Source organism: Diachasma alloeum, unplaced genomic scaffold (genome assembly GCF_001412515.2).
Source record: "Diachasma alloeum isolate Michigan unplaced genomic scaffold, Dall2.0 Dall_scaffold_00183, whole genome shotgun sequence".
Taxonomy (NCBI): Eukaryota; Metazoa; Arthropoda; class Insecta; order Hymenoptera; family Braconidae; genus Diachasma; species Diachasma alloeum.
In genome coordinates, this window is record NW_021680349.1 from 1,056,537 (window position 1) to 1,068,443 (window position 11,907).

The window sequence follows — 11,907 nt, forward strand, 5'->3', positions numbered from 1 at the left end:
GAGAGAGTTATTACTCGGAGAGTGAAACATACGGGGAATCGATCGCCATGAACTTTGAAGACCCACTAGGGTAATAGCTTATTTATTCAGTTTTTCTTCCAATTAATTCCCGAGTTTGAGATGTGTATTGATGTTGAGGTGGGTTTCAGCGGCAAGTTTGGTGGGATAATAGAGTGCGGAGACGGTTGGAACTTGGCTAATGGCTTCAATTTGGTGAATGAAATGAGAAATTTTGATTTTTTGATGATTTTTTGACATTTTGATTTTTTGATGATTTTTTAATAGTTTTTTAATGGCTTTTAGTGCATTCTGGATGCCGAAAGAAAATTAGGAAAGTGTTTTGAGGAGTTTTGTCAATTTTATTCTATTCTGATCGCTCAACAATTTGAGTCCGGGTGCAATAAGAGGACGGGGTTGTTTGCGCTGGACATTCATTTTTATTTGATTTTTTGGTTCCATCAAATGAATAGGTTTTTAATATGCATAAATTTTTGGTTGAGTGTAGTGAATTCATGGTTTAGACGGTGAAGAGAGCGAATTTATTGGTATGAACAAAGAATGAATTATTTTATTTGATAATCCAGGGATGTTTTGATTTTTTTGCAAATAACGCGATTAATTAGTGGAACTTGAGGGAAAATCTGGGAATTCCAGACATTTTCTGGAATTTTCTATAATCCGTCATTTCCAAGAAATTCCTGGTAATTTTCTCGAATTTCGAGAAATCTCCAAAAAGTTCTAGAATTCTATTCATGAGAATTTTTTAAAAAGCAATTAATTTCAAAGATGATTGAAGAAGAATTTATTTTTAAAAAATTTATACAAGTACGGGAAAAATTTCACTGTTGAGAACTACAAAAATTCTCAGTCTACAAATTTTGTCATTGATTCCAGGCAAAATTGTGATCTCACTTTTTGGAAATTTTTATTGTGTGACATTACCATTGGAATTTTAAGAAATTTCTAATTTCTAAAATCTCTGAATTTTCCGAGATGTTCTACAATTTCCCATAAGAATTTAGAATTTTTCAAAATGTTTTAAACGTTTCTACAAGTCATTAGTCTCAAAAAACTCCTAGAATTTCATACAGTGCATCCCCATGTGCGTAACTAAACTTAAATATTAGAACACTGGCCCCGAACTAATTAATATTAACAATTTCACATGAACCCATTGAATCGTTTCTTCATGAATTGCGAAAAAGGCAACAGATTTATCATATGTATAAGAAGTTAATCCCCCACTAGAATTGAATAAATCCAGAATATGATATGAAACAAATTATTCCAAGTACACTTCAAGAATTACTTATACTTAATCATAACGACTGTACCTCCTCACGGGTGTTAAGGATGAGAGGTTGCATTGATCCTCTTAAATTCCCATGTAGCTTCCTCGGCATTAGCATATTATCTCGTCCCGTCACCAACCCCTCCCTCAAACCCACCCCCAAGGATTCACGAAGGACTTTGCAGACACTTGAGAGTTTGTTTTAAAACTCAGATAATCGTTTCCAGTCCCACTTCCCCAACCACCTCTCGCCCATTCCCTCCCCACCACCTCGAAACTTATACCCCCAGTGTGACACTCCCAAGGGTGATATCTAGATTGGAATAAAAAGTCCCGGCAATTATCAGAAAAACTTGTGTCACATTTCTAAAATTGTATCATTCTGACAAATTGATGATCATTCAATTGAAAGAAAATAAAATTCGTGCAATTATTCAAGATGATAGCAGTGTTTTCAGGACGAACAAACGATTCCTTAGGAGGAACAAATAAAACGTATGCTTTTCATTAATAATCATTAATAATAATAATAATAATAATAGTTTTATAATGTTTCATTTGTTCTTCCTAAGGCATCGTTTGTTCGTCCTGAAAATACTGCTATCATCATGAATCATTGCCATCTTTGACTACTTTCTTTCAATTGATTACCAATCAATTGAAAAAAAATTCTTGAAATTATTCAAGATGATAGCAGTGTTTTGAGGACGAACAAACGACGAACAAACGATTCCTCAGCAGGAACAAACAAAACAAATTCTTTTTTATGTAAGAGGGGCTATATGAGGAGCTATATAGCCCCTCTTACATATGAAAAGTCTTTGTTTTATTTGTTCCTCTTAGGGAATCGTTAGTTCGTCGTTTGTTCGTCCTGAAAATACTGCGATCACCTTGAATAATTGCAATCCTCGGCCATTTTCTTTCAATTAATTGTCAATAAATGAAAATTAATTCTGCGTATGGCACGCTGCGTGTTTTTGGCGTGTGGTAGTGCATGTGGTAGTGCGAATAACAACGGCGTAAATTATTTTTATAGATTATAATGGGGCGACGAGTGGTGGATGATTCGTCACGGTGGTGAGGAGATTGGGACAGCTGGAGATTCTCAGGCAATCAGAAAAACTGGAGATGCTGGGGGGGAGGCTTCAGCACCCTTCAACAACTTTTCCTCCAAGTGGGGTGATGGAGAGTCAGTTGAGTTCCTGAATGGGAACGTCTGCCACTTGGTGGTTTTTTTAAAGTATCTACTCGGATGATCTTCGGTGGGAGATTGTGACGGGCACTTTTATTTGCATTTCAACGCGGTGAGTAATACCTAATTTTATGTCAATTTTTCAGTTTTTCTTTGTAATGGGGGAAGCGCTGGAGTTGTTCTTTCTCCGAGCGTAGTTTTTATGTTGTACAAGGCAAGAAAACGAGGCGCGAAGAGATCGAAGAGGTAGACTTTATTTATGAGGTGGGAATTCTTTTTTTATTGGAAAAAAACAAAATTTGCCTGTTTTATCTAAACAAATACCTCTTAATTCTGGTTTTGAAGATTCTTATTTTTTCACAGTCGGAGGGGATGTATGCAGATATTTTTCAAGAATAAAATTTAGGTAGACTTTACACGGAAAGGAATTCTTTAGAAAAATTCTAGTCCTGTTAAGGAAATTTTTTTTGTGATTTTTGATAAAATTTCCAGTAATTTCTGTAAAAATTCCATATAAGAACGGAAAAAATTCACGTGATAGTCAAGAAAATTATCCAGCGCCGGCACTGAAATTTTTTCCGAGAATTTCTCTCCTTGTATTTACTTCATTGTCAACTTTTTTCCTCAAAATTACGAAAATTGGCCTGTTTCACCTCCAAACTACGCTTCAGTACCAGAATTTATGTTCTATAGAATTAAATTTATAATATTTCCTGCATACAAAACAGGCCATCATCTTTCAATTTAGGATAGAATGAATGATTGACACAACTTACAATCGTTTCCTTTCATTAAAAGATAATAATTCCGCGAAATACAATTTATTTATCATCCCACTGAATCGTCTTTTCTTCGACGATGACGCCGTCTTTTCTCGCGTCAATAATTGATCGAGTAGCAGAGGGTGTATTTTTAATAAATAGAATGTAGACTCGAGAATGAATCGAACGTCCACCTTTTGAATACCCCAACCCCCTATTGTAAGGCATTGAGGGACGTTTTCCGGTTTTTTTCCACCCCTGACATCGAGTGGGATCCGTCAGGGGGCTTAAGGGTAATAGATGCTCCAACGACATTAGCATTCTACCTCCCCCATCAGCGATTATATTGGTATTAACCGTTGACGGGGCGTTATATACACGAGTCATTTATAAATTTTCATCCCTGTAGCGCCCTCTTTAGAACATCAGTTCAGGTAAACAACCCTTCGTGGAACAGAGGAAAGGTTGAAGAATATTTTTCCGGAATATTTTTCTTTGTGATGAAAAAATTGTTACATTTATAAATGAATGTAAAAACGGATCATCATCTCATCATAAATTCACCCAGAGAAATAACGCATTTTAATGAAATATAAACCTCTTTATTTGATTTTTTTTTGAATTGAATAAACTTATTTATTTATTTCAATGAAAATGAATAAATAATCTATTCCAGGGTAACAACTTATTTCATGCAGATGGATTATTACAATTATTTCATTTCTAATTAATGAAGTCTCTATTTGGATCAAAGAAAGACTGTTTTATAATTTTAAAAACTACTGATTTGATGTGATCAAGAGCTCTATTACGAGTTCATTGAAAAAAATCATTGATTTATTCAAACAAAAATGCTTTAATTCAAATAAATCATTCTGTGGGTGTTGAGAGAATGTAGAGGATCATTTCTCAATTTTTTAACAATTTTTCTTCATTCATCACAACTATTTAAACACAAAGTGGAAAATGAATTGAAAATAATTTCATTTATAAATGAATATTCATTATCATCTCGTCATAAATTTACCCAAACAAACGACCCATTTTTATGTAATGAAACTTTATTTGAAATTTTTCAATGGATTTGAACAAGATTTTGCTTCGAAGTGAATAAACGTGTATTCATTTCAATGAAAAAGTTTTACTTACATGAAATGAATGAATAATTCATTTTAAGGTGAACAATTCATTTCATCGAAAGAAAGGATTATTACAACAATGATTTGATTTTTAATTAATGGCGTCTCTATTGCAAAAACTATTGATTTGATGTGAACAAAAGCTTCATTACGAGTCACTTGCGTAAATCCATTGATTTATTAAAAAGAAAATGTTTTAATTCAAATAAATTATTCTTTGGGTATCACTTCTCGTTTTTTCAACAATTCTTTTCATAAATTGAAAAAAAATGTATTTCATTAACAGTTCATTTTTCATTCATTCCAACTAATTAACCAAAAATGGAGGCACATACATCATTCCAAGCACAACAAGCCAGTTATTCCCGCCGAGAAATGGTTAATATCAACCTCTAAAGGGAGTGAGAACTTTGGCATTTGCATATTATAAGTAGTACACGTTACTCCGATATGATCGTGCTCGTTATTCTATGCATACGTATATGCGATTCGTGTGGAAAGCGAAGCAAGAGCTCCAGCCCAACTCCCTTCAACTTTGCCAAGCCCACCCCTGGGGATTCCAGGGTGAATCGTTTTGGCGTATAGTCGAATATCACGCATCTGGCCTGTTGTAATTGGAATATTTTCATTCGGGGAAAAACTGCATCGAAATTCATTGAGCGTGATTGTCAGTGTGAGGGTTTTGGGGAGTGGTTATTGTTGGATCTTCGGAGACGGGATTAAGTTGCTCGGGGATTGGTTGCTGGCACTGGGGATACCCTTTCGGGAGGGAACATTTTCGTGGGATTATGTTATCATTTTGGGTGAGGGGTGTTGAGGCAATTTAGGTGAATATATCTCATAAGTTTTATAATTTTGGGAGGAATTGGCGAGTGACGGGTATTTCAGTGTAGAATTGTCTAGTGATTTCAAGATTTTTCTTCGGTTTTTTTTGGAATATTTTTTGTTAATCTCATCCATTTTAAATAGTGAATTCAATAAATTTTCTGCTTAATCCGTCTGTACTTCCCTCATTCATTTGAATGAATTGAACATTCCAACATTGAATTGTCAATTAACTCAAAATTGCAGAATATATTTACCTGAATTTACCTGATTTATATTAATTTTCGTGGAATAATTGAACGAAATTCTACAGTTTTGATGAATTTTTCCATAAAACTGTGAATTTTTTATTACGAAATGTCTTGCGATTTGAATGAAACTATAATGTGATAAATATTTGCAAAACGTCTACCGGAAATTTCAGCTAAAATTTTTAATAATGAATGGAAAGACAAGAATTTCCGGATATACTTGAATTTTAAATCAAAGCCTGAATATTCAGCAATAAATTACTGAGAATTCCCAATGAATTAAAAATTCAAGAATATATTTACCTAAATTTTCCTGATTTTCATCAATTTTCATGGAATAATTTAACTGAAATGTATAGTTTTTTTTAATGGTTACATTGATTTCCTTGAATAGTGAATTTTCAATTACAAAATTCCATAAAATGCAAGTGAAGCTATCACTCGAAGAAAATTTGCAAAAATATGCGACTGATAAAAGTGCCTTGAATAATTAAGCAATTAAGCGTTCTTGCGAAAATATTACCTAGAATTTTTCATCATTTTCTTTTCTTCCTTTTTCCTCATCCCTAATACGAACTAGTCATGAAGCATTATTTATCATCAAGATAATTCCATTTATTATCACACGATGTGCAAACAATTAATTCAACGGGAGACATGAACATCATTGGACGGAACGAAAGAAAATTGAAGGACCATAAGATGATCAGAAAGACGATCTCCAAGCATACCAAGAGGGCTCTCCTCGACTTAATTAATAAGGACACGCGATACCCATCCAAGACGTTGAAGGCGTGCCAAGCTCGAGGGATTCGTGTCCTTTGTTGTTTAGAAGGGGTCAGGGGGCCACTTTAACCCCCATGGTCGCTCGAGGGCTCGCTGTGTCTCAAGGCAGCACGTACTTCAAACTTACAGTGCGTCAGTGTCTCAAAACTAAATCTGAAAATCCCTCACGGGGTCTGAGATGATCGTCGGAGTTTACACAGGCCTCTACTCGAGGATTATTCGAGACTCACCTGGGGCTGGAGATGCGTCACCTGACGCTTTATGTGAGCCAGAGTTGCCGTTGGCGGGGGATGGAGTGCCATGTTTGCGAATACCAGTCGCTCCTCGTAATCGTACTCGCAGAGAATTTTATTTTCGCATAAATAGAATCTGTCGCCCACGCAAAATCTGGAATGAAAAATTTTTTATTGAAGGCGGGAGTTGGAAATTAATGATGGGGTGTTTGATGTGATGCCTTGCAATTGAGTCGTTAAGTGACGAAACAGGAACATTCACTGATAGAATGATTCATTTATTCCAAACGAGATTCGTTAATTATTAACGAATGGTTCTTTTGGAAGCTGAAAGTCAAGTCGAACAAGATTTCTCAAATATGCATTCGTTAACTACTTGGTGAGACTAAATCAGTAGCAAAGTTGTAAAACGGTTCAAGTCGACTTATCTCTCAGTTGAGTTCTTGAAGAATATCTCCGAATCTGAAGGAGATAATGAAATTTTCGTAATAACCTTTTGTCTAGAGCAAAGTGAGTGCTACAAAAAAGGTTGTGACGAAAATTTAGCTATCTTCCTTAGATTCCGAGGTATTCACTAAAAACTGGCCAATAGTCAAAATCGACTTAAACCGTTTTAACACTTCGTTACTGAAATAGACCCTATTCGCAATAGACCCTAGCCTTCAACCAAATCCATTTGCCAACAATAACTTATCCTGTCTATCAGTGTTAGTGGAAATTCAGGGCGAGTTTTTAATGAATTTTGGCGGAAGGCCTTCGGAAACTTAGATTCGACCCATACGAAAAAATATATATTCTAAAAATTATATATTCGATATATGGAATTGGCCTGATTTATATATAAAAGTTATAAAAGTTATATAAAATAGAAATTTATATATGTTTCATATATATATTTGATATAAATTAGTTTCGTGAAGTTTAGTAACACGAAGTTTTTTTAGTATTTCAAATAAAGTTTAAATTTTTTATTTCGACATTTCTGGCGCCTCCGAGGGTTTCTTTGGCATTAGAGGGGCCAATAAATACGGAATCAACATTCACTTGACGAAAAAAATCGATTTTGGCAAAAGTCGACTTTCCCCCGGGAAAAATCCTAGATCTGACCCCTTGGCCCCAAGTGAAAATTCAAATTTTTATTTTGACATATCTGGCTCCTCCGAGTGTTTCATTGGGCTCAGAATCGCTAGTAGATACGGAATCAACGTTCACCCGGCTAAAAAATTCGATTTTGGCGAAAGTCGACTTTCCCCCTGGAGAAACGGAAAATCTGACCCTTTGAAAATCTGAAAAAAAAAACTTTTTCGCTTTTCATTTTTTCCACATACTTTTGAGAGTTCTGAGTAGCCCGTTGCTTAAATAATTCGAATCAACGTTCACCCGGCTAAAAAATTCGATTTTGGCAGAAGTCGACTTTCCCTCTGGAAAAACCGAAAATCTGACCCTTTGACTCAGGATGAAGAAAAAATTCTTTCATTTCAACATTTCTGGCGCCTTCGAGGGTTTCATTGGCACTAGAGGGGCCAATAAATACGGAATCAACCTTCACTTGACGGAAAAATTCGATTTTGGCGAAAATCGACTTTCACCCTGACCCTTGACCCACGCGAAAATGCAAATTTTTTTGTTTCTTTTCTGTCATTTTCGAGGGTTTCATTGGCATCAGGGGGGTCAATAAATACAGAATCAACGTTCACTATTTTTTATTTAAAACACCGCCTGCAAACGGAGAGATGAGGGTGGCTAAAATATATTCTGCAACCCTCTCTCCTCGTTGGCTACAAATTTCAACCCTCCGCATACATGCCTTCCCCTCCGCCCCCTCGTGAAATCCCGAGGTCTCGGTAGTATATAGGAGGACTTCTCAGGGCCGAAAAGAACTGAGGATTCCAAAGGTCTCCGGAAAACTACGTCGCAGAACTGATTAGGACTTACCCGGTCAATCTAAGTCTGCAGAGATCTTGAAAGACCTGTGTACATCCAATCAGAACCAAATCCTCGACTCGGGATATCCTAAAGATTTGTTCAAACATATCTGCCAAGCATTTTCCACTTCTCGATCCTCATCTTGAAATAAGGCGTCGCCAAGAGCTCCGCTAATTTCGTTCAAGTCCGCCTTCCGCTCGCGGAAATTGCTCGGGCGAATAAAGACAGCAAAAAAGAGCAAAACACACGATCAGACGTTGATCGAAAAAATAAATTCCCACCCCAGTGTAACCACCCAAGCTGTTTAAATTTAAATAACCAGTGGATTGAACGCCTCAGTTGTGCTGATTCTCTCAATCATCAGAGGCTTCAGGGCTCATCGAGTCTTCAACAAAATAAGAAACCAAGGAGAATTTCGTCGAAATACGTGCTCCGCTTGGGTTATGATTTTCGGGTGTTGTGTTGGGGTGGAGGATCGTATTCCGGTTTACGTACCGTACCAACTGTCGCCTCGGAAGCTTTAAAAAAAAAATTTTCGTAGCGCAGTGTGTGAGGTTCTTCACGTTTTTCTTTTATTGCTGGTTTTAAAAGCTGATCTTTTACCCGGGGATTTTTCTTTCTCTTTATGTTTTTGAATGACGACAGGGGATAGTGTCGGGATATGCATGTAGAGTGGTGAGAGAACGGAGGGATCTGGGGAGGGATTCAAAAATCGTTCTGAAATTATTTGAAATTCCCGGTGAGTCCCGGGGACATCAGTCTTTTCGGATCTTCTTTTATCGAGTGTCATTATGGTTTTATTCGAGGGGAGTGATGGGGTGTCGTTTGTCATTGGAACAATCGGAGTACCTCATGACAATTTCGATTGTAATTTTAGAAAATTACTGGGAGAATAAAAAGTAAAGAATCTTGACATTTTTAAACATGATTAATTTATAGGCAATTATTGCTTCCGATTTTTTTTAATGAAATTCATTCCTTCACTCGTGTTTGAGAGAATTTTAAAACTTATTGATCAAAGTGACAGATGAATATTCTACATATGCATCATTAATTCTTCGGTTGCATACCAAATATGAAGGTCTGTTGATACAGTGTCCAAACATCCCGGGGTTTACATTATTTATTTATTCACTAGCCATTGAGTATTCTGGTTACGCCCATGCTAGCCACGATTCTACATCAGGATTTTCCCCGTCCAGTGGTTTATACCCGTGCTTATGCTAATGCAGACGTGATTCCTTTACTCCCCAAATATATTTAAAATTGCAAAAATGCCCAAACAATCGCGGGAAAATGCCAATTTTTTTTTTAATAAAAAATTGTCATGGAATTTCTTTGCATGGTGACGGTGTTTTCCATTACCATTCATCTTTCCTTTTAATTTCCCGGGAATCGGAAGTATCTCCAACACTATAGAAACTACGGTGCCATCGTGGAGCCATAAAAACCAATGTGGCATCGTAACGGGGTACGATAAGTACATCCCATTGTGTTTTCCCCGATGGCATCGAAATCGATGCCTCCCGAACATCAAAATACCGTGTCATAAAAAGCCGTAACCCACACTCCAAACGAGCCTGATTTCTGTATAATGTTCTCGGTGATTTTCTGACATGGATGTGTATATATATTTGCCGTGATAACGTGGAGGATAAATACTCCTGAATGCTTCGGGCATTAGGCGTCTGGAATTGACGATATCGATCGGAGGTTGGAGTGGGAGAATTGATAGGAACACTGAATACACAGAGAGAAGTCAAAGGAAATGTTTAACCCTAGTTGGTCACCATATGAGAACTTGCGACTTTGGTCACCTCCGCAGGGAATCACCGCCGTGTTATTTAGGCCCGAGCGTTGCCGAATTCACTCTATACTGCCCGTGCGCGTTTAGCGAGACTTCGGCAACGTCGCACAACGGGCAATTTCATTTAACATGGGAAAAAATTGCCCGTCTGTTAGAAATAATTTTTTTTCTTCAGGAATTGTGGATATAAATAATTTTAAAAAATATTATAATTGTCTAGACACTTGAATTGACGCATTCCAATTTTTTAGGATTTTTCCGCTCAGCCAGTCAATGGTAAGAAAAAAAAATCGACTTTCTGCGGCGTTTCTCTCCTATGGTGACCAACTAGGGTTAAATACTGGGAGAAAAAGTTTTTGGTTTCCAGTAAGAGTGGCGGGATTTTAACGCTCCGTGAGACTGAAATCCGGAGAGAAAAAGCTCTGGATTCCGCTGAAATTTCTCCGAGAATCGGTAAAATTAGTTTTTTTATCATTAGTGCGTAAAGTGGGATTTTTAGCATGTTCCGCACATTGTGATGAAAAATAGGGTTCGAAACTCGTGGGAAAAGTGTTCTTTGATCCTTGGGAGCGTAGCACTCGCCTTTGGCGAGCGCTGTACATCTCCCACGGGTCAAAAAACACTTTTACGCGCATGTATTGAAATATACTGTTTCATTACTTGTGCGTAAAGTGAAATTTCACGCACGCTCCGCGTGCGAAAAATTCTACTTTGCACGCATTGTGATACAAAAACGGTTTCGGCATTCGTGGAAAGTGTTCTTCGACCTTTGGGAGAGTCAAAGAACACTTTTACGCACTCGTATTGAAATATAATATTGTGTTACAAGTGCGTAAAATTTCACTTTTCGCACGTATATGTAGCACATCCTATTTATTGCAATACCTGCCGAATTTATTTTTGGGGGGTACAGCCAGTACAGTAAAAATGAAAAATCACAATATCGAAGATACCAAAACAACTTTAAACTTTGATTTATCCTAACCGAATTTTTACTCGTGCCAAATTAAATTTAACTTTTATTCTACTCCTTTCTACTACACCGACTTGCAATTCTTACTCTGTTCAGCAGTAAATTTTGCGTGTGGCCGTACCACAGTAAAAAATAATTTTGTATTTTTCCCGTATAAAGGTCAGGTTGTGTGTAAAGTCAATTGAGAGGAATTGCAAAAGGAATTGCAAAAAAGTTGTATATATATCAAACTGAAATTCTATTTCTATTATTTTCATCGAATTATAGATTTCCAGTGACGAAATTCTTTGCAATTTCAGTAAAACCGTCCATCGATGAACAATTTGCAAAAATAAGTCCATCAGATTGTTTAGGCCAAAAATTTTTCATAGTGTATACGCAGGAACTGTTTACAATCGAATCATCAAGTGAATTTGAAGAAAACCTCGGAATCCCAACGCAAAAATTGTTGTCGAGTGAAATTGAGAGATGCCTGTTTATCAAGGACTAGGAGTTTTTCTCCTGCAAACAAACGCAAAACCCCAAACGACACTCAACAACGGCGGTCGCAGAGGCACGGGGAGGGGGCTTAAACGAGAGTTGGGGGAATCCCCGAATAAACTCTGCTCCGATCAGGAATTCCCGAAGGAGTGGGGGCGCTGGCGGTAGTTGGCGCCGCTCGTACTCAATTTGCATCAAGCCGTCGAGACAACAGAAAGAGAGACGAAGCGGCGGGCGGCGGTG

The 11,907-nt window shown here is 37.0% G+C and overlaps 1 protein-coding gene across 1 annotated transcript in view; it reads right to left on the reverse strand.

The window, feature by feature from the left end:
- Window positions 1–11,907, reverse strand: part of LOC107047225 (LIM domain only protein 3) — a 38,862-nt gene that overhangs the window by 5,835 nt on the left and 21,120 nt on the right. Inside the window, exon 4 of the mRNA XM_015269978.2 lies at window positions 6,476–6,632. Coding sequence (XP_015125464.1) covers window positions 6,476–6,632 — 157 coding nt within the window. The remainder of the gene's footprint in view (window positions 1–6,475; window positions 6,633–11,907) is intronic.